This window comes from Taudactylus pleione, unplaced genomic scaffold, assembly GCF_031769625.1.
Source record: "Taudactylus pleione unplaced genomic scaffold, aTauple2 ptg000136l, whole genome shotgun sequence".
Taxonomy (NCBI): Eukaryota; Metazoa; Chordata; class Amphibia; order Anura; family Myobatrachidae; genus Taudactylus; species Taudactylus pleione.
In genome coordinates this window covers 8,114,384-8,138,608 of record NW_028284538.1, presented here as the reverse complement: position 1 = coordinate 8,138,608, position 24,225 = coordinate 8,114,384, and the positions used below count along the sequence as shown (strand labels likewise).

At 43.7% G+C, this 24,225-nt stretch overlaps 1 protein-coding gene across 1 annotated transcript; it reads right to left on the bottom strand.

The window, feature by feature from the left end:
* LOC148522961 (uncharacterized) lies at nt 1-23,951 on the bottom strand. Its single transcript, XM_088473533.1, has 7 exons — nt 23,601-23,951; nt 20,361-20,474; nt 8,288-8,344; nt 7,935-8,038; nt 7,824-7,890; nt 3,620-3,736; nt 1-939 (listed from the first exon to the last, which is right to left on the bottom strand). The coding sequence occupies exons 1-7, from the start codon at nt 23,814-23,816 to the stop codon at nt 901-903; spliced, it is 714 nt and encodes a 237-aa protein (XP_088329659.1). The 5' UTR covers nt 23,817-23,951; the 3' UTR covers nt 1-900.
* Between the last annotated feature and the right edge of the window lie 274 nt (nt 23,952-24,225).

Below are 24,225 nucleotides of genomic sequence, written 5' to 3'. Positions count from 1 at the left end.
GACAGTCCTGCTTTCTCCTTACACTCATGATTTATTTGAAACAGAAATAAAGGTTTAATCAGGAGTATTTTAGGAGAAGATGGAAAAGGTGACAGCTGTCAGGTCCATAAACTGATATTACAATATTTGGTGAGAGCACATTCCCCACAATCTGACAAACTGAATGTTCAAAGCAGTCATTGGGTGTATTACCGCTATAATAAATGAGCTACCAATCAGGTAATTCACACATGACCTTTACATAGCACTAATTATACTGAATGCAGTCATAAGGTCAACATTCTCAATGTCGACAATCATATTGTCGACATCACAGCGTTGAGAATATGTCAACATTGTTCAAATGTCGACTGGCACCATAGCAACATCCTCAGAATACCGACATGTCTACAAATCTGAAATCTGAACTGATGACATATACAATCCTGACATTCTCAGAATGTTGACATTAGGGTTAGGCTGCCGCACGGGATGGTTAGGCACTAGGTTAGGTTTCTGGGGGAGGGGAGTTAGGGTTAAGCACTAGAGAGAGGATAGGGTTAGGGTTCGGGGGTGGGGCTAAGGTTAGGCACTAGGGTTAGGGATTAGGGTTGGGGATAGGAGGAGAATACTTACTGGAACCACTGCTCTGTCTGCGCTGGACTTGCTCTTTGGCTCTGAAACCACCGCTGAAGACGCTGCTGCTGCCGGGAACAGGAAAATCACCACTAGACCACCAGGGACTTGCTGTCAACATTATATTATGTCAACATTTCAGCAGTATGCACCTGATAAATGTCGACCGTATACACCACACCCAATACAGATAAATATGAATATGACAGAAATCAGCAGTAAAAGTACAGTTCAGGTCATATAGTGTTAGCTGGAGGATGATTTTAACTCTACGCAGTTGCTACATCAGACTTTTTGCAGGGAATCATCCGTTTCTTCAGGTTCCTGTTAGAAAAGCAAAACAATAGGATTTATGATAGGTATAATAACATATTTGTATTGAATTACAACAGTTCAAAGTGATTAGAAAAATTAGTTATCAGTGGTGGATCTTACCTAGGAGTTGCAGGGCTGCAGCCCCCCAGTAATACTTGCCACCTGCAGGGACTGCCTAGAAGTGTCTTCCCATTGGAAGCACTTCCTGCTAATCTCAGCTGGACAGGCAGTCCCAGAGGGAAGCCACTCCCCAATCTATCACGTCACCCCAATCCGACTTATATGGGCTGCAGGTGACGCAGTCCCCAGAAGCCTGCTTGTTGATTTGTGTGCATGCATGGGATTGCAATCCCGCACAAGGCCACATTTCAGTCTGGTCCAGCAGTGGGCACCAGTGACCAGACTCCCCAGAAGATACAGGTACAATAGGAGCAGCTGCTGGGTATAATGCTGAAGAACTTTCCAGTGCAAAATGTTTCACATGGTCTCTGGCTTTATGCTTTTCAGTTTGCGGTCATATGGCATTTTTAAGAGCCCGTTTGCAGTCTCCTTGCAGGTCCCTCTCATTCTGGCACATACACCAAGTAGGCACTGGCACAGAGGACCTCATTCAAAGTCGATCGCTTGCTGCAAGAGATCGCTCTGAATGAGGGCGGCCACTTACTTTTTTAAGTGCCGCCTTCTGGTCGACCGCTAGGCTGTGGGTTACCACCCACAGCTCTAGCGACCGACCAGGGTGATGGTTGCGATGGTCATCACCATCGCGACCATCAGGGCTTACGACCAGACCCTAAGATTGGGTCTGGGCTCTCGTAAGCCCCAGGGAACTTCCTGCTCTGTTTGAGCAGGAAGTTCCCCACTGACATCATCAATGATGTCAGTGGGGCCGCCCCCAAACGGCAAGCATTCCGACTGGAATGCCTCTGTTTGGCCGGGCACGCCCCCGGCCCGCCCATCAAACGGGGCGAGCTGTCACTCAAGAGCTCCAGCTCCGGCTCCATCATGTGCATGCTCTGTGGGGACCATTGACCCGTTTGTGAGCGCATCGGTGAGTGCGACCGGGTCTGAATGAGACCCAGAGTCTTATTGTGCATATCTCTGGGAAAATGGCATATCTCTGTGATTTTCTTTACTGCACATGTGCCTGTCTCCAGGAAAAATGGTGCCAGCGCCATTTCCTATTATTTGTCTACTGCACATGCACAAATCCCTGGGAAAAAGGTGCTGGCACCATTTCCTAGAGATTTCTGCATGTTTAAGGCAGGCTTAAGATTCCCCCTATATAAGAAGTGTTAGGAGACAGAATGAAAAGTGATAAGAAAGTGATAAGGTGCCAGCCAATCAGCTCCCAAATGTCATTTTTCAAACACCTTATCACTTACTTATCACTTTTCACTCTGTCTCCTAACACTGCTTAGTAAATAGACCCCTAAGTTTCCAAATGTTATGGTGCTAGCCTAGTTACAGTTACACATTCCTACCGTTAGTGACAGCATTCTTACCTCCCACTTCAGGAATCTTTGCTGTTGCCAAGTGAAATACTGACTAATTTTCGTCTACACAAAAAAATTACAATTGACCACATCTGACAGCCCAGGATAGAGATACACTGGCATGAGAAACATATAGAAGTCTACGATTCTTGAGAGCCAATCTGATATTGGAGGAGTGTTCCTTATTCTTGCATCTCCATGCCCTTTTTATTAAGTGTTCTTTTGTATTTCCTTTAGGTATTGTTTTTTTCTCTCCAGATTAAACTTCATTTAATAAGTTTGGACTTTGTGATTCTTATCGTATCCATTTTTTCTGAATTTGGCTAATCAATGCTACATATCTGTACTACATGTTTATTATTTTGGTAATGAATACTGGGTCTGACTTAAGGTCTAATTGTTGATGTGTAATGAGAACTTAAGGCTTCCAGCTTGGAGTGAGTAGATCTTAAAACAACCTTATATGGTGGCAGAATTTGAGAATTAATAGTAAAGGCCCCCATACATCAGCAACTGATTGCAGCAATAGTGCAATTTGCAATCGATTGTGTATAAAAATCTTTCCCTTTTCAATCGATTGCAGATTGCAGAATTGCCACAATCGATTGAAAAAGGGAAAGATTTTATACACAATCGATTACAAATTGCACGATTGCTGCAATCAATTGCTGATGTATGGGGGCCTTTAGTGTGTGAGATACCAGGCTGTGTAATAAGTTTTAGACAGATCAGGTGGGTTTTTTTTCCTATTAACTCTATATCACACTAATGTCACCAGGGCCATTAAAGGGATATGCAAGCGGTGCCATTGCACAGGCAACAGAGCCCTGGAAGCGGTGCCCTTTCTGCCCCGTGGCATCTGCATGGGGCTTGCATGGTGCCTGGAATGGCACCCTGTAAGCCACTGCTGTTCTCTTATGGTGATGAACATCATGCAGACCCAAGTGAGTGCTGATCATGACCAGTTACTGGCACTGGAATTTTCAAGAACTGATCCATGACAGTAACCATGGCACTTCTTCCTAATTCCTGGTCTCTGATAATGTGGTTATACTCAGGGTTTTCTATGTGACTGGTATCCTCCATTGATCACATGCTAAGGTTTGCTCATTGCAGTGCCTAGTGTCCACTGTCTGTGCACCTCATAGAACAATGTTTTTATTCTGTGCACTCAGCAAAGTCATGTTGACACCTACCTTGTATGAGCAGCAATCACAACACCTTTTCAGTCTATAGGCGATAGAAATGATAGTAGTGACAAGACCAAAGGACACAAGGACTTTCAGCATGATCATCAGCCCATTCACGAGTGTCTGTTAATAATAGTGCAGAATATTGACTTTTGGACATTTTATTTAAAAACAAAACAAACAAAAATGACTAGCAAAGTAAGATGCAAAAATACAATCTAATAACATACGTCTTATGGTTCTACAGCTGCTATTATTGATAATAACTTGGCCAAGAAATCAGTATGGCAGTTCCCACTACTATTCTTACTTTCAAACATGCAGAGATATTGGATTTTCTAATTAACTATGGGCCTGATTCAGAGTTGAACGCAGGTCACACCAAAGCCATAACCAGACTTTTTGGTGCATTGGTGCCCCTAATTTCTCAAAAAGGGATGTAAGACACACTTCTGAAAAAGGACCGTGGCCTCACAGGGAAAGACCATGACAAATCTGATGTGTCCTGTACGATGGTGAAGGGGTACCGATCCTGTTGTACCACTGTGTTCAGGGCTGCCATCAGAAATTGTGAGGCAGATAGCTCCATGTGTAAGACTACTATGTGAGAGGTGATATGTTCGAGTCCTGGGTATGACTGTATTTTGAAATGTGTGTGTTAAATAAAAGAGGATGTGACTGATGGAGCGGTATTCAGCCAGGGATGATATAGGGGCATCCAGGAGATACCAGGGATATAAGATGAACAAGCTATGAGTGAGAATGATTATTAACAGAAAATTGACACGCCTGAACTGCACTTTCCCCCCCACCCTGCGGTGCCCTGTGTTATGGCACATATCGCACTACCCTAGTTATGGCCCTGGTTCACACAGCAGCTGCGTCTTTGTACACAGCTGCTATGCTAAAATATGTAAAAGCAGTAGAAGGCGTTTGCAGTAGAAAGTTGCCCACTACCGCCTTTTGTGATTCTCTGCTGCAACCAAAGACGCAGCATCAGATCATCTACGTGACCATCATTACATCTAAGTAACCCAAGGACGCAGCCACTGACCTCGGCATAAACTAAAAACAGGGACGACATCCCCACACTTTCTGTAACGCTGCCCGTCACCACCTATTTCCCATCCCTAAAGCTATAGCACGTCAATAATGCTGAACCTTAGCACTGTGACATAGATCTGCAAATGTGCATTACGGGTCTTACGAATGCAGAGATCTCCAAACATCAGAGATGTACGTAAACCATCGGGTTTGCGTACAACTGTGAATCAGGCCCAATATGTATGTGGAGCTAATTTATATTAAAAAGAAACAGATCAAAAGAAAGATATTCTCTATATGCAGAAAAGCACATAAATGTGCATTTCTAGGGCTACAAGAGCCACTGTGGCACTGCAGTACTGGCCATGGTGTTGTCATTTGCATCATATAGGACCTGATTCTGAGTTGGGAGCAAAGCAAAAAAGATTAACTGTGCACCTTGGCAAACCATGTTGCACTACAGGTGAGGGAGATGTACAATGTGCAGAGGGACTTATAGATTTGAGAGGGACGAGTCCAAAAGCATATATAAATTGCAGTGTAAAAATAAAACTATACAGCATTGGTGGGCTACAACACATGTAGAAGCAGCCATTATTTACTCTGCATGAAAAAAACAAAGACAAATCTAGTTGCACTTTTTGAATTGAAATATGGCTTGTGCCAAATACAAGGCCTGATTCAGAGGCGTTTTTTTTTTTTCCGCTCACAGCTTGTGCGAGTGGCCTGGCGATGGTCGCGATTATCGTGACCATCGGCATTGCGAGGAGACCCGAAGGTAGGGTCTCAGCAATCCACTACTGACATCACGACAAAACGGGCTGTCGATCAACATCGACAGCCGCCCTGTTTTGTTGCGGCCCCGGAGCGAATTAAGGGCCTGATTCAGACCCACTCACGAGCGGCTGTCCGCTCGCAAGTGGGTTGATGTTGTGCACTGAGCTTGCGCACGACGGAGGGAGCTCCGTCGTGCGCATGCGCCAGACGCGACGAGCGAAGGATTTTCCTTCGCTCGTAGTGTCTCTTCAAAGGGGGCGTGTTGACTGACAGCACGCCCCCTTTGGTGGGCATGCCGGGGGCGTGCCTCCCTGACGGGGGCGTTCATAAGGGAACGCCTACCGTCAGAAGCCGGCCCACTGACATCACTAGTGATGTCAGTGGGAGTGATTTTGGCTCTGATAGAGCCAAAATCACTCCGAGCCTTGTGGTTGAAAACCCCGACCACAGGCTTTTGTACGCAGTTTCGATGGTCGCAATGGTCAAGACCATCGCGGCCATCAAACTGCACGCTCGTATAGGCTGTGGGTGGTGACCCACAGCTATACGAGCGTCCAGGAGGACGCTCCATAGTTATGGAGGACAGCCCTCATTCTGAGCGTGCGCTCTGCTCAGAGCGTACGGCTCTGAATGAGGGCCTAAGTTCTCACTCGCCGCGCGTTCGCACTGGGCCACCATCAACCCGCTTGCAAGCGCTATGCGCTCACGAGCGGGTCTGAATCAGGCCCACAGTCCCTTACTTTTTTTTTTTTGCTTTGCTCAAACTCAGATTATAAGCCCCATCGTGTAATTTTTGATAAACAGCTTTAATGTAACCTGGTGCATAACTAGAACTTTGTGGGCCCCTAAGCAACATTTTTAAGGGGACCCAAATGCTTCTAGAGAAATACCTCTCTCCACAGCTGTTGTTCAGTTTATATCCCACTATAGAGCCATACAGTAATTAGTTTTAAGCCACATAGTAGTGCCCTAGATAATTTTCTGCCCTATAGAAGTGCCCTAGTTCACATTATGCCATGCAGTGCCCCAGTTCACATTATGCCACACTGTAGTGACCTCAGTTTACATTATGCTGTAGAGTGCTCACAGTTCACGTTATCACATAGTGCCCCCAGTTCACATTATGCCACACATTGCCCCCATTTCACATTATGCCACACAGTGGCCCCAGTTGATGTAAGCTTTGTGTGCAGAATCTGCTGGCAATGGACCGGTATCAAGGTACAACCTACAAACTTAAAACAAAATAGAAAATGCACCAGCGCTTCACATAAATTATTCAGGCTGCAAAGAACTACATAGGAGAAGTCTCTATTCCTCCAGATAAAAGTCACACAAATATATAGAGATATAATTCTTGCGTCACTAGATTAAGTCACCAAGTTTTCTTCTTTAAAATATAGGGAATAGATCCGATGATGTCAGTCACCAACGTTTCTTGTACAATTTTACTGTCTCAGATCTTCTTATGACCCAGGATAACACTTTAATGAATATTCCAAAGATCATGTGAACGAGAAGAAAATAAAGTTTCTGTATAGTGAAGTACGTTCAAACAAACTTTATTCCCACATCAACATATAAAAACACAATCCACAGGATAGGGTAAAAAATTAGCCTTGTACCGTGTTTAGGGGTGTAGTCTCCTAACACCCAAGCAAGCATAAGATGGTATAAGGAGTACTACTGTGTGGAATAACATGAATGGGCTCTGTGTGGCATGACATACAAATGCTGGCGGTGCCATATTCACAAACTGTGCTACTGTTCCCAATCACTCCCAGTCTCCCCGAATGCCAGTGGTGCTGGGCACGACGTCATTGTGCATGGCAGTGCATCCACCTTCTGCTGGGCTTGTTTCCTAAAGTGATGATCAGGGGGCGTGTCACAAAGCCACACCCCCTATTCGGGAGCGTGCTCAGAAAAATACCCTCGTTTGTTTCTGCCTGATTTATTTCTTTTTTTTTGGGGGGGGGGGCGCCAATGAGAACTCTCGCCCTGAGCTCCACAAGGTCTAGAACCAGCCCTGTCAACAGCCCCCCTTTCACCCACTTGAGTTGCTCCCCTGTATTTAATTGAGCATTTGTTTTTTGTTTTTATTATATAAAAAAAGATGATATGCCCATAATGACATTTTCAGATTTGGCCTGCACTCTTGGAGAAACACATGCACTCCCTTGGGGGTATAGTAACTACAAAAAATGTTGTCCATAGCAACCAATCAGGTTTTAGCTATTATTTATCTAGTACACTGTGGAGAATGATAACTATATCGTGAGAAACATCTCCACTTTTTGCTTGTTAGAAGTATTAGTAAATTTACACCTTGGTCTACTTTATGTGTCATTTAATACTTCCATTGACAAACACAGTATACATAGATACACACCTGCATTTGCATAAATTTATCTTTGCACTCCATCAAAGACAGCTTCATGACATAATACTGGAGTTGGAGTTATAGTAAGGGATCTCACTTTCATATTTACAGAAGTTGTCCCACTTATATTCCCATGACACTTGGCGCATTGTTTCATCAATAAATACAATACCAGGGATGGAAGCAATAAAACTCGGCAAGTGGGAGATAAAGGAGAGCGACACCTGTTGGGAGAAAAAGAATATTTCTGAAAATAAAACAAAGGCTATAGACAGGGAAAGCATCAATGATAAAAACATAACCGACAACCACAAGTGTTGTATTAATAGTTGAACCTGCTGATCAAAGATACATAAATCTAAAATTAATTAATTTGGAAATATGTTATTATTTCATCACTAGTATCAAGCATTCTGTGAGACAGACAATGAGACATATAGTAAATATAGTAAAAGAAACTAAGGTCTACTTACCCAAAATATTCTCAGCCATTTGTAAGCCACAACATCCAATGTTCCAGAGATAATGAACTAAAGAGGGACAAGAGTTTTAAAACAGTAATTTTATGGTATTTTAAAATGCCAAATGCAATAAATTATCCTATCTCGAAGTAACAAGAAAATAAATTTTCACACTTTTAAACAAGTCAACTGTCATAGCTCACTAGAGGACTGTAAAACTACTTAGAAAATATCCACACAACACTTTTAAACTGATGTGGGCCATCAGGAGAGATTTTGGTCCCCAAGGGATGTGATCAAAAGTGTGTGGGTGTAGAGAAGTTTGTAGGGGTTCGACCATAACCTAATATTGGCCCCCATGTAGTGCTGCTAAAGGAGGCATGGCCACATAATCTTGAGATGTGGTAGCCCCTGTAAAGACCCTGTTTGGAGTACTTTGTAAATGTACAAATGCTTTTGCTGACCAGTGTTTGAAGTGGGGTGGCATATAGCAGTATGCTGCCACTTCTTTTTCTCCATTTCCAGGCACTGTTATCTATGCCGATGCAGTAATAAGGAGTGTGCAGACATGTACGAGATCCAGGGAGTCAGCAGTCACTGTCATTGAATCTTCCTGCATAGTGGTCAGTACAATTAAGTTATTTTTGTTTATCACAGTCAGCCGCATGATATCATGACATCACACCACACCTCTGTAAGGTAGAGGAGCCATGGCATGAACACGATAAGGAGCAGTCAGAAGACACAGAAGAAGAAGATAAGGGTTTATAAACTGGAGCTAGAGGGATGTGGGAAATGGAGCTGGAGAGACCCTGGGGAATGGAGAGACAGAAGGGAGCTGGAGAGAAAGGACTGGACTTGAGCTGGAGAGACACTGGGGAACTGGATAAACACTGCAGACTAGAGAGAAAGAAGGTGGTTGGAGCTGGAGAGACACTGGGGGCTGGAGAGACACTGAAGTGCTGCAGATGGAGAGATACAGGGGAATGAGGTTGGAGAAACACAGGGGGCTGCAGATGAAGAGACACTGGGGGGCTGGAGAGACTGAAAGGGGCTGGAGCAACACATTGGGGGAAGAACAGAATGAAGTTGTTCACAACTGACAGGATTAAAAAGAAAAGGTTTAGGGACCTTCATTAAGGCAACAACTCTTAAGAAAATGTACTGGAACAAATGGTAACAAATTAGCAAATACAGTTTAATAATATAAAATTGTTTGATCAGGGAAGTTCACATTTTGTTCTGCACCAACACTTCTGTACTATGGATAATCTGGTTCAACCTCTGCTATATGATGGTGACATTGGTTATATTCCTACGCAAACTGTCATCTTCCAGACCATGTGATCTCCTATGTGGAAAGTGAATACCGACTGAAGTCACCATCTGCCCAGGGAGGATCAATTTCTTCAGAGGTTCCCAATTGCAGAGAATCCACTATATAGGTTCGGAAGACTCTTAAGTGACTGGCCTTTACCTGCTAGGAAGCTGGTGATTAATCTCATATTATCATAATCCCAAAAAACTACTGGGGGCCAGTGTTGAAGCCGGATGGTTGGTTGAGACCTAAATTGTAAAATTAATATCTGAAGATGCCATGTTTGCATTGTCTGCACAACGCCATCTGGTGTAGTCGGTATAATATCATTGTGCACGGTGCTATTTTAGCATTGTGTACATCTGCCGTGTTACTGCACACTGTTAAAAATATATAATAATTGTGCACGGATACAAATATATAAATATATTTTTAAAGATTTCATATATTCAGTGATGACAGACAAGTCTTGTGGACATGTTTGTGACAAATAATTAAGAATACACAAAGATACTGTGAGTGTTTACTTAGCATATAGAAACAGTATGTCTGTGACAATTGTAGTATAACACAGACACAGATATGCTCAGAGAGAGTGGATTTAGAAACAATTGTCAGACTTGTGTCCCATGCTGATGTGCTTAAGATGGACTGACAATTGTATTCTGAATAAACATAGGAAAGCCTTTTGTTAAAATTATCAGACTGTTTGCCAAAACTTGCTCAACCTGTGAACAGGACAAACTCCATTGTCTGTCATTATTTTAGTTCAGACAGAAGTAATATTACTGTTTGAAGTTATGTATGTATATATATATATATATATATATACAGTGCTCGAAGTGTACCGGTATGCAGCGGTATGATATACCGGCACTTCCTTCGAGCACTGAGCCCTGCTGTGCATCCCATTGCCCGCCATGAAGATGTTTGTTCTTGCAAAAAGAAAGGATTGCAAGAACAAACTGGTTTCCATGGAAAGAGCGCAGCACACAGCGCAGCCATCATTTTAATCTGGGGCTAATCTGTCCGTTAGCTAATTGGAGCTCATGGACAGATAGCCAATCAGGAGCAGCCGCAGCGGAGGCTCGCGATTGGCTGCCGATCCACAAGCTAATTAGCTAATGGACAGCCCCAGATTAGAAATGATGGCGGTGCTCTGTGCTGTGCTCTTTCCGTGGAAACCACGTTCCTCCTCATTCCGGGCCGTCAATAAGTGGCTGTGCCCTCGTGACCGCCGCTGGCCCACCCACCGCTGCATAGGCAAAACTGTTCACTGACCCGCCGCTGGCCCACCCACCGCCACACTGCCCTCATGCTGCCCGCCCACCACCATCTTTTTGGAGACCTGGCGAGAGAACAAACCTGCACGGCCAGCGAGAGGACACCTATCCCCTGTGCTGGAGGGATCTTTCCGACATCAGGCTCTGGGCGGAGCTGAGAGCAGAGTAAGGTGCTCCTGACCCAGTGCTAAGGGGACAGCAGTCTGAGCAGGGGGTGGGGTAAGTGATGTCAGGAAAGGTATTTGTGCTGTGAGGTGGGTCTGTGCTGTGAGGGGGGTCTGTGCTGTGAGGGGGAGGGGTCAGTGCTGTGAGGGGGAGTCTGTGATGAGGGGGGTCTGCTGTGAGGGGGGAGTCTGTGGTGAGGGGGGTCTGTGCTGTGAGGGGGAGGGGTCTGTGCTGTCAGAGGGGGTCTGTTCTGGGAGGGGGGAGTCTGGTGTGAGGGTGGTCTGTGGTGTGTGGGTGGTCTGTGCTGTGAGGGGGTCTGTGCTGTGAGGGTGAGGGGTCTGTGCTGTGAGGGGGGAGTCTGTGCTGTGAGGGGGAGGGGTCTGTGCTGTGAGGGGGAGGGGTATGTGCTGTGAGAGGGGGGTCTGTGCTGTGAGAGGGGGTCTGTGCTGTGAAGGTGGGAGTCTGTGCTGTGAAGGGGGGAGTCTGTGCTGTGTGGGGGAGGGGTCAATGATGTGAGAGTGGGTCTGTGCTGTGAGGGGAGGAGTCTGTGCTGTGAGGGGGAGGGGTCAGTGCTGTGCTGTGAGAGTGGGTCTGTGCTGTGAGGGGTCTGTTCTGTGAGGGGGGGAGTCTGTGCTGTGAGAGTGGGTCTGTGCTGTGAGGGGGGAGTCTGTGCTGTGAGGGGGGTCTGTGCTGAGAGGTGAGGGGTCAATAAATGTGAGAAAGAGGGGGTTTGTGCTGTGAGGGGGGGTTCTGTGAGAGGGGTCAGTTATGTGAGAAAGAGGGATTCTGTGCTGTGAGGGGGGTCTGTGCTGAGAGGTGATTGGGGTCAGTGATGTGAGAAAGAGGGGGTCTGTGTTGAGAGGTGATCGGGGTCAGTGATGTGAGAAAGAGGGGATCTGTGCTGTGAGGGGAGTCTGTGCTGTGAGGGGGGTCTGTGCTGAGAGTTGAGAGGGGTCTGTGCTGTGAGGGAAGGCGGCGGTCTGTGCTGAGAGGGGTTAGGCTGCTAGCGGGATGGTTAGGTTTAGGCTGCAGGAAGGTAGGGTTAGCTTTAGGAGAAGGGTTAGGATACTTATCGGCAGGTATCAGTGTCCTAACCTTGTCAGGATACTGAGCACCGGCATCCCATACCCAACCCCTGCATACATAGCTGATGTTTCAAGGCCGCAGTGGTGCTGTACACCTGCTGCTACTGACTGGGAGGTAAGATGCTGCTGCTGGTTGCTCATCAGAGGTAGGTTATAGGATGTTTTAGGGACACGGGGCAGTAAAAGGCTGCGCAAGAGCTTAACTGTGGCATGATGTGTAAGGGGCACTAATACTACATGACATCATTTGCAAAGGGTATTACTGTGAGACATAATGTGTAAGATGCATTACTATGTGTGGAATAATGTGTAAGGGGCAATAATGTGTGGCATAATGTATAAGAGGCACTATTACTGCATGGCATAATGTGTTATAAGGGCACTATATATTGTGTGGCATAATGTGTATAAGGGGTATTTCAGTGAGGTACACTACATTGATGACATGGGGGCGTGCATGGGACATGGGGACGACATGCAAGCACCTTCAGCATGTACATGGGTACAGCCTTAAATTTTCCATACCCCCACTTAAAAATTCCCACATCGACCACTGTATATATATATATATATATATATATATATATGTATTAATATATTGGCATATATATATGTATATATACACTTAAACGATCACATGGGTATCCACAATGCGTGCACACACATATATATATATATATATATATATATATACAGTTGCAATTATAAATAGAAACACATACAGACCATGTTTTGCACTGTAGCACAAACCCTGCACATAGCGCACCTTTTTACACTGAATGAAGACACACAACGCATACTTACATATAACCATAAATATACACGCACTCATAAAAGGTTCCTGCACATTGTGGTTCATATTGGAGTTATTAATTATGATGTAAAATGTATGTATTTGATATTAATGGTATACAACATGATAGTCATGGAATGTTTGGTACTAAATTGACACACTGTTTATTTTCAGATATCTGAATCTATCAGCGAGGGAGTCGCATCTTGCATTTGATGGTTATGGAATATAGGAAATTATTAGTTAGAATGTATACACTGTAATGTAGTGTCTCTATCTAGTTTAAATCAATTAAAGAAAGACAATGTAATCTGGAGAATTTGGACATACCCCTAGTGAACTGTCCTATGAACTACAGCGTACTACAAAGACTGTCATGCCTTCAGCATAGGGTTTGTTATGTTGCACTAATTCACATTAGCAGCCCCACCTAGTGGTCAGGACAGCAGCAGTTTAAATATGATTTATGTTGTCCTTCTTAACATTCCATAGTAGTCTAGCAATGCATTCTGGGCTAATGGAGCTGTAAGCAGCCATTTTCCTTTTCACATGGTCCCAGACAGTTATCATTACATATGCTAAACCTGCTACAGCATCTGATGGTGAGTTCTAAGCTTCAACTGTGCCATAGATCTGCTTAACCAGTTATGTTATGCATGTTAGCTGTACTATGTGACATTGCAGCCTGTAGTTTGCATACTGTATGTTTCATGTTGTTTGCATATCCCATGTTATGTATATGTTTGCCTTGCATTCCCATGTACATATAGTAATCACTTTTTATTGTTTGTTTACAGTTTCACCACATTACTTATCATTTCTATGCAAGTTCCTCTATCGAATAATAAACTCAGTTCTTCAGATCACATCTGACTGGATTATTGGAAGATAGAGTATTGGTTATGCTGGCTGCTCCAAATTTGTCAGACACTTAGTGCGGGGCAGTACAGTAAAACATTGGATGCTCCCAGTGTGTGATGCATATATCTGACTTTGTCAGCAACATTTGCTGTCAGCAAGTGGAACACATACTGACTCACAGATCTGTTACACTGCCTGCCAGAGCTATCTGCATATGACAGCACAAAAGTTTCTATACAGTCTAACCATTGCAGCTCAGCAATAGGAGTACCACCATTGACTACACAGGAATTTCACACTGTCAGTACAGCCACCTGCATATGGCAAGACAACAGTCCCTGCACAGTCAAACAACCTAACAACAGTCCCAAGACCCTGATTACTCAGAGACCTGCTACAGTGTCAGCTCAGTTATCTGCACATTACAATACAGCAGCCTCTAAACAGTTAAGCATTTCCATTCCATCATCATGTCACAGAAAACGACATCTTCATACAAAACAAGGTCCCAAGTCTCTAGTTCCTCCAAATCTTTATCCATCAGCAATGCAGCCATAATGGCACGCGCAAAAGCGGAAGCAGCAAAAGTGCGGGCCACCTTTGCTGAACAAGAGATCCAATTGAAAATAGAAAGATCACGTTTAGAAGCAGAGAAAGGAATAGAGAGATCACGTCTGGAAGCAGAAAGAGATATGGAGAGGTCACGTCTGGATGCAGAAAGAACACGTCTGGATGCAGAAAGAGATATGGAGAAAAACGCCTAGAAGCAATTAGTGAGAAGCTCAATGCAGAGAAGGAGGCAGCAGCTGCTATGGCTGAAGCAGCATTCTTAGAGTCTGTAGAACTTCTTAATATAGGAGGATCAATGTGCTTGATGCAGAGCTTGGATTGCAGAATTCATTGCAACGCACATCAGAATATGTCAATCAAGCATCCAAAATGAGTAGCAAACCTCAATCAGTACAAAGCATGCATTCAGACTTCATCAGTGAAACAAGCCAAACACACTATGCAGCGCCCCCACTAGTCAACAGTGAACTGCAAACGTGCAAACAAGAGAATTCTAGACACAGGGAACCCATGAGGGACAACCTTCCCCCACACCAGGTGTCTGAATCACCAAACTACAACAAAGGCACAACTACCCGCACACAAAAGTGGTACAATACAAGCCAACAGGAACTATACAATCCTAAAAAGTATGACCACGCACCATTTACTCACCATGTTAATGCACAAACAGCATCTCCTAGAGCTAATCAAGACACATTAGACTTTGCCAAGTTTCTTGTTCGCCGTGAGCTGGTCACAAACGGACTCTCAAAGTTCAATGATCACCCTGAGAGCTTTAGAGTCTGGCAATCCTCTTTCCAAAATGTAATTAGAGGGTTAGGCCTTTCACATAGCGAAGTGATAGACCTTTTAATTAAATGGCTTGGGAATGAATCCGCTGAACAAGCTAGAACGTTAAGAGTGATCAATATTAACCACCCTGAGAATGGCCTTAAAAAGATCTGGGATAGATTAAATGAGTGCTATGGCTCACCAGAGATAATAGAAAGTGCTCTATTCAAAAGAATTGATGATTTCCCTAGGTTACCTAACAAAAGCTATCAGAGACTGAGAGAATTAAGTGACTTACTAATGGAGCTTCAAGCAGCCAAGTGTGAGGGAGACTTACCAGAACTTGCCTTCCTCGACACAGCCAGAGGCATTAATCCTATAGTGCAAAAGCTACCTTACAATCTGCAGGAGCAATGGCTCATCCATGGTTCCAAATATAAGTAGCGGCATAACGTACCATTTCCACCATTCTCTGTTTTTGTCGACTTCGTGCACCAACAAGCTAAGACCAAGAATAATCCTAGTTTTGCCTTTACCCTGACTAGCTCAACCCCTATTCTACCTAACCCCAACAAAATGTCTGTCGCAGTTCACAAGACTAATGTACATTATATAGATTCTTCCCACAGGTCTACCTATTCTACTAGTCAAGAGAACAAAGATAAAGATCCTGCCAAGCAGTGTCCCCTGCATACCAAACCGCATCCTCTCCTGAAATGCAGAGCTTTCAGAGAAAAGTCCCTGGAGCACCGAAAAGCATTCCTAAGAGAAAACGGCATCTGCTACAAGTGCTGCTCTTCTACAACCCACCTTGCCAAGGATTGTAAGGTTAGTGTTAACTGCATAGAATGTCACAGCACAGAACACAACACAGCTCTACACCCTGGACCTTCCCCATTGACTTTACAACACAGTTATGGTGACAGAAAGCATGGCGGGGAGTTCAGTGTGGAGCAAAGAGACACTACTGCAGTCATACCAGAGATAACTTCACTTTACTGAAGTCAGCAAAGACACTATTAGTGGCAAATCTTGCTCCAAAATCTGTTTAGTCAGAGTCTACCCCAACGGCCAACCAGAGAAAGCTGTCAAACTTTATGCAATCCTAGATGACCAAAGTAACAAGTCTCTAGCCAGATCAACCTTCTTTGAGACCTTTAACATCAAAGGACCCAGCACGCCATACTCCTTAAGGACTTGTGCAGGGAGTTTTGAGACAATGGGGAGAAGAGCAATTGGCTTTCAAGTCTCCTTAGACGGAAAGACATGCCGTCCCTTACCCACTATCACTGAATGCAATGAGATCCCTGATAATAGGTCTGAAATCCCTACACCAGACACAGCTATCCATCATGCACATTTGAAACGTATAGCACATCTGATACCAGAACTGGACCCTCTAGCCCAGATAATTCTACTCATTGGGAGAGATATCTTACGAGTCCACAAAGTCAGAAGTCAGATTAATGGTCCACACAATGCTCCTTATGCTCAAAGATTAGACCTAGGATTGGTCATAATAGGAGAAGTATGTCTTGGAAATGTGCATAAACCAGCTACCGTCAACAGCATGCTTACCTGTACTTTAGAAAATGGACGCCCTTCTCTATTTCAACCATGTCACAATCACTTCCTCATAAAGGAACTACCACACTGCACTGTCATAGACTCTCCTAGTGACAACCACATCTGTGACAGCTACTGTACCAAGAACTTTTGGGGTGCACAGTCTTCCAAAGAACAAAAAGGGATGACCAAGTTGTAATGTCCATAGAGGACAATCTATTCCTGGAAATAATGAAAAAGGGACAAGTCAAAGATGATGCCAACAGCTGGGTTGCACCTCTACCCTTTCAAACACACAGACGGTGACTACCTAACAACAGAGAACAAGTATTTAAACGTTTCTCTTCACTAAAACGCAACTTCCACAGGAAGCCAGAAATGAAAGATCACTTCTTCTCTTTCATGGACAAAATATTTGACTGTCATGATGAGGTAGCTCCCATTCTTAAAGACACAGATGAATGCTGGTACTTACCAATGTTTGGAGTATACCACCCAAAGAAACCAGGTCAGATCAGAGTCGTGTTTGATTCCAGTGCCAAGTTCGAAGGCATCTCCTTAAATGATGTTCTCCTGATGGGACCAGACCTTAACAACAAACTCCTTGGAGTACTCATACATTTCCGTAAGGACTCTATTGCCTTCACAGCTGACATTCAACAAACGTTTCATTGCTTCCGCGTGAGGGAACGTGACAGGAATTTCCTAAGATTCCTTTGCTTCAGAGACAACGACCCCTCTAAAGATATTGCAGAGTACCACATGAGGGTACACATCTTTGGTAACAGCCCTTCCCCTGCAGTTGCCATCTACAGACTCAGATGTTCAGCTCAAGAGGGCGAGCTAGAGTATGGTTCTGATGTTAGACAACTTGTGGAAAAAGATTTCTATGTAGATGACTGTTTAAAATCTCCTCCTCAAGAGAGCTCAGGAAATGCTTGCCTGCTCAAATCTCAGGCTTCACAAAATAGCTTCCAACAGCAAAAGAGTGATGGAAGCCTTCCCTTCTCAAGATCATACCAGTGACTTAAGGGATTTAGATTTAGGAACTGATTCTCCACCAGCTCAACGTAGCCTTGGACTCTTATGGGACTTAAAATCTGACTCCTTTACCTTCCAAGTGAACAGTGAGGAAAGACCCTATACCCGCAGAGGTGTCTTGTCCGTTATAAACAGCTTGTATGACCCCTTAGGATTTGCTGCTCCTGTCACTATCCAAGGTAAAGCCTTGCTCAGAGACCTAACCTGTGAGTCATATGACTGGGAGGCGCCACTGTCTCTTCAGAAAAGAGATTTGTGGGAGGAGTGGAAAAGTTCTCTCTCCACCTTAACCAACCTTTATATTACACGTTCATATGCTCCTGTGCCTTCTACAGAAGTAAAAAACCAGAGACTATGTGTATTTTCTGATGCTTCAATGCAAACAATTGCCGCTGTTGCATATCTTAAAACTGTGGATATTAAAGGCCAGTGTCATATTGGGTTTGTCATGGGCAAAGTGAAGTTAGCACCACTTCCAGAGAATACCATACCCAGGCTAGAACTTTGTGCTGCTGTACTAGCTGTGACAACGATCCATACCATGATCTCACATTGTCAACTTGAGCCACACAGATTCCAAAGATTCTCAACTTGGAAATCACTTCTTAGAGCAATTATCTGCCTAACTCATACAGCCTGTTCATTTAAACGTGCCACATTTCTAAGAGTGACTGAATGTATAGGTTGGCATCACTGTCAAAATATTTACGCAACCAAAGAACTACAAATTCACTCAAACATCAACACTAAAGGTGTAGAGAGATACCTCAGTGAGCAAAGTTGTACATGGACTTTCAATCCGCCTCATTCTTCTCATATGAGAGGTACATGGGAAAAGATGATTGACATCATACGCAGAATCCTTGATTCCATATTCCTACAAGTAGGTACTGCAAGACTTACTCACGAGAGTTTAACAACTTTCATGGCTGAAGTCTCAGCTATCGTCAATGCCAGACCTTTGACTTCAGTTTCTAATGACCCAGAAGATCCGCTTCTACTTACTCCTGCTACTCTTCTTACTCAGAAGACCGGAACTATCTATGCTCCTTCTGGAGAGTTCACCAATAAAGACTTATTCAAACGACAATGGAGGCAAGTTCAAAGCCTAGCAAACACCTTTTGGGACAGGTGAAAAAGACAATATATCTCTAGCCTGCAGCCAAGGATCAAGTGGCAAGTTGCCAAACCAAACCTAAAACCTGGTGACATTGTGCTTGTCAGAGATTGTCAGTCACAACGTAATGAGTGGCCTTTGAGTATTGTCACCGAGACATTCCCGAGCAAGGATGAAAAAGTTCGTAAGGTCGAGGTCAAGATCTGTAAGCAAGGAGAGACTAAGTTGTCTCTCAGACCAGTGTCTGAACTATTCTTATTGTTACCTACTTAGAGTTTAAATTTGAGGTATCAATGATACCAGAAGGGGAGTGTCATGCCTTCAACATAGGGTTTGTTATGTTGCACTAATTCACATTAGCAATCCCACCTAGTGGTCAGGACAGCAGCAGTTTAAATCTGATTTATTTTGTCCTTCTTAACATTCCATAACAGTCTAGCAATGCATTCTGGGCTAAAGGAGCTGTAAGCAGCCATTTTCCTTTTCACATGGTCCCAGACAGTCATCATTACATATGCTCAACCTGCTACAGCATACGAGTGTGAGTTCTAAGCTTCAACTGTGCCATAGATCTGCTTAGCCAGTTATGTTATGCATGTTAGCTGTACTATGTGACATTGCTGCCTGTACTTTGCATACTGTATGTTTCATGTTGTTTGCATATCCCATGTTATGTATATGTTTGCCTTGCATTCCCATATAGTAATCGCTTTTTATTGTTTGATTACAGTTTTACCACATTACTTATCATTTCTATGCAAGTTCCTCTATCAAATAATAAACTCAGTTCTTCAGATCACATCTGACTGGATTATTGGAAGATAGAGTAATGGTTATGCTGTCTGCTACAAATTTGTCAGACACTTAGTGCGGGGCAGTAGAAAGACCAAGAGCAAAAACCAATGGAATTATGTTTGTCTGTCTACATTGTTGTTATCATGATCTGTTAGGGTATATAGCCTATGATCGCAAGCTTCTGGATTGATGACTGTAACTGGGACCGGTGCGCATGTGTATGTAACGACTGTACCTTATGTATTTAATAATCCTTTGCGCTCATTGTTTAGATCAAAGCGCGTAATACTCTTTTATTGTAATAATATCTTTTTGTGCTTTGGATCACACTCAAAGTCTGGACAGCAATTATTTCTTGTGCAACTTGCAATGCTAAATAGCGATATATGGGTATAAAGGTTATTAGATATTCATACCTGAGGCAGCCTCCACCCCCCGGCCGTTCTATTAAAAAAATTTTAGCCCCCACTTCTAAATTCCCATTTCAAGCACTGCTGCTGACTGGATTTCCATATCATACATTTACAGTATCAACGCTTATTACATCAGACTTCTTATCAATTTCATTATTCTTACGGTATGTCAGTCCTGTGTTCTGGTAATAGAAATGAAGGTGGATTAGCACCTTGCGTCATGGAAAAATGAGTGGACTGTAGAGTGTGGGCTGTTGGAATATATGACTGACCAGGATAGGAAAGAGAATATGATTTTACTTACCGGAATCCCCACCCAAAAAAGTGTGTTTGCATAGTAAATAGTCAGTGGCAGTTTTACTATGAGGACAGTGACAGCCAGCATGGTACAGATGCAACCAAAGGTGAAGTGAAAGCCCTACAGAAATAAAGAAAACATTATTCATCTTATGCCTATTGTTATAGAGCGTTGTGAGGCTCTAATCATATTCACAAGATAAACGAAGCTTAATTAAACCTTATGATGAGCCACGGCACCAGGCAAGTTATAGCATCAATGTGAAATAATTCCACATGATAGTAATATTACTTTGTAAGGGTAAGCACAGTGCCAATTTACACATGGCCCATTGAGACTGACTTTATATACCTGTAGCAATAATGCTGGAATAGGAGTGTTATATGTAACATATTATAATTTAATTGTAATCTATACATAGTATAAAATAAAGGGCCTGATTCAGACCACTCGCAAGTGCATAGCTCTCACAAGCGGGTCAATAGCCGGGCAGTGTGCATGCCGCTGTGCGTGCGTGAGCCCGTGCGTGAGCCCTGGAGCGAGCGAGAAATAACTCGCTCCGGTGCTCGCATTCAAAAGGGGAGGCTGTCGATGTTGATCGACAGCTCGCCACGTTTGGTAGGCGGGTCTGGGGGGGGGGTGGCTGGCCAAATGGAGACATTCCCAAAGGAACGCCTGCCATTTGGGGGAGGCCCCACTGACATCATGAGTGATGACAGTGGTGAGCTTCCGGCTCTATTAGAGACGGAAGCTTACTGGGGTTTGCGGCACACGAGACCCTACCACAAGGGTCTCGTCGCAAACCCCGATGGTCACGATGGTCGCAACCATCACAACCATCACTTGGCCGCTCGTTAAAGCTGTGGGTGGTCACCCACAGCTTAGCGAGCGGCCTGGAGGCCGGACTCTAAAAAAAAAAAAAATGCCCTTCAGACCTGCAAGCTACCTCTGGCAGTGAGCAGGTCTGAATCAGGGCCAAAGTCCCAAAAGGGGCATGCCCTTAAGACGTGCCCCATTTTGATCAGTGTAGAGGATCACAGCATAGTACCCCTTATACATATTATGCAACACAATAGTAATGCCCCTTATAACACATTATTCTGTGCAGTAGTAGTGCCCCTTTTAACACATTATGCCACAAAGTAATGTCCCTTATACACATTATGCCACACACAGTAATGCCCTTTACAAGTGATGCTACACAGTAATGCCCTGTAGAAAATGTGTAGTACAAATGATGCCACCTAGTATTAATGCCCTTTACACATTATGCCACATAGTAATGCCCCTTATAACATTATGCCCCATAGTAAAGCCCCTGCAGCCTCTTACCTCCCCCTTGTGTCCCTCCAGCAGTCTCAGTCACAGGATGAGGGATAACATGATGAGGAGACTATCATTTCAATGTGTATTTGGTGCTCTGCCCAGCAGGCTTCCATGAAGAGACAGCGGCACTGCACCGCTGTCATTTGAAATCTGGCACTGTCCATGAGATTCAAAATGGTGCTGTGGTGCTGTCTCTCCATCCATAGCACTAGATCTTTCGGCAGGTGGCAAGCAGCAGCCGGCTCGGTGCTTGAAGTGCCGGTATACCATACCATTATATACCAGCGCACTGTGTATATATATATATATATATATATATATATTTACAGTATATATATATATATATATATATACACATATATATATATATATATATATATATATATACACACATATATATATATAAGCAACACAGGACCGGCACTCATCAAAGAATAAAAGTAACTTTGCCGGGTGCCCCCACAATATAGAGATACAGACCAGGAGGTGCGGCACTCACGGACCAATATGAAGATACACAGAGGTGAGCCAGATGATAACATTTCAGTTCTTTATATAACTGTCTTCAGAAAACAGTTATATAAAGAACTGAAATGTTATCATCTGGCTCACCTCTGTGTATCTTCATATTGGTCAGTGAGTGCCGCACCTCCTGGTCTGTATATATATATATATATATATATATATATACATACACATATGTGTCCTTTTGTACAGTAGCTTCAGTCCCCAAAGTAGCCCATCTTGGCGTACCGTGTCCCGTGCAATCTGCCACGCCGAGTTGCTTTTTTTCGCTCACAATGTGCATCTTATTCCCATAATTAAAACACATATAAGTGACAAGAATACATTGGTAGCGTACACAGATTGATGGGGTGTGCGATACTTGCACATCTGTGTGTGACTGAGTTTCAATCTGTACAAAAAGAGCTCTGACGCATGGCTTTTCCTGATGTCAAGTTTCGTTGTGCTTCATCTGCCACTTTGGGGATACATTCAGTATCCCGGCGGCCGTGATGCCGGTACTGATACTAACAGCGCCGGAATCCCTACGCCTATCACAATCCTGGCGCCGACATCCCGGGATACCGAACGTCAGTAGCGAGGTGGAGGAGAGAGTTAGGGTGTGGCATTAGGGTTAGGCACTAGGGGGAGACTTAGGGTTAGGCCTTAAGGAGGTGCGGGGAGGGGGAGGTTAGGTTTAGGCACTAGGAGGGAGGTTGTTCAGGCACCAGGGATGGAAGGTTAGGGTAGGGGTAGGAAGAGGGCTACTGTTTTTGGGATTCTGACAGCCAGGATCCTAACTGCTGGCATCCCATACCGATTGCACGACTTTGTAGGTGTGTAAAACCAATTCCTGTGCAGTTAAAGTCGCAATTTAGTGTATCTAGGACACTGTGAGCGGCTTTACCCCAGTCTGCAATGCGACTAGGATGCAAAATCAAAAGAAAAATATGTTACGCTACTGGTCTAGGAGCGTCTCAGTTACTACAGTATGTTTGTAAGTAAGGACACTTCTGTATATTTTCCATGTCACAAGGCCATGTCCCATTTTTGTGCGCAGGCCATTGGTATGACATTTGCAGGAGCATGACCTTGTGTCACACTGGGGGCGAGCCCAGCACATTGAAAATACACAATTTACATAATTTTCCTAATATAATTTTTTTTAAATCTTTTTACTTTGCTGTAATTTTTTATTAGTGGGACTTTTGACAATCCTTGTTTTCAATAATTTTTCAATGCCCCTTATGCAATGCCCCTTGTAGTAGTGCCCACACATGTACTTAGTGTTGATATGGATATGATAACCAATCTCCCCAGCGAATATTTGTAACATGAGTTATTTGTTAAAATGTATTTTGCAGAGGTAATTTCATTTATGGCATGGGATGATATTTGCTATTGAGGGCATCTTACCGCAAATGCTACAGGGACTGCAGTGGGTGTCACACTAGCGGAGGTAGAGGCATTGTGAGATTCTCTCCAAGTCCCAATGGTTTCAAGCAGATCATCAGAGGAGGAGTGTTGTGAAGTGTTGACATTTATCATCATTCTCTTAGGGGTTTCCCAGGAGACCTTCACATTGTTTTTTACAGCAGTGGTCGACACCCTGGAGATGTCAGAAGCAAACATTAAAGAAAAATCTATTTCAGAATGGACAAACGGGTTTGTACAAAGGCAATCGGAGCACAATATAATGACTGGGATAGCATGAAAGAAAGAGAATCAGAAGGTGAAATCAAAATGAAGTTCAATGTGAATATAAGATTCAGAGCCTCATTTATCAACAAGTTTTAGCATTAAGTGATAAAACTTGTTGCGTGTGATAAATGCTGCTTCAGCCAATCAGCTCCCAACTGTTATCTGTTTGAAAAATTAAATTTGGGAACTGATTGGCTGAAGCACCATTTATCATACGCAATGAGTTTTATCACTCGTGATTGTGAATGATAAAACTCATTGATAAATGAGGCCCTTAAGATCTCACTCAGAGGTCTATGGGCCCGATTCAGACCCGGACACAATGCAGCGATCGCACGCA

Excerpts from the sequence above, each read along its gene's own strand:
- LOC148522961 (XM_088473533.1), bottom strand. The coding sequence starts at position 23,816 with ATGTTTGCTTCTGACATCTCCAGGGTGTCGACCACTGCTGTAAAAAAC. Across the intron at positions 7,891-7,934 it reads GTGTCATGGGAATATAAGTG|CCAACTCCAGTATTATGTCA; the intron begins GGACAACTTCTG and ends CTTACTATAACT. Across the intron at positions 3,737-7,823 it reads ATAAATTTATGCAAATGCAG|ACACTCGTGAATGGGCTGAT; the intron begins GTGTGTATCTAT and ends TATTATTAACAG.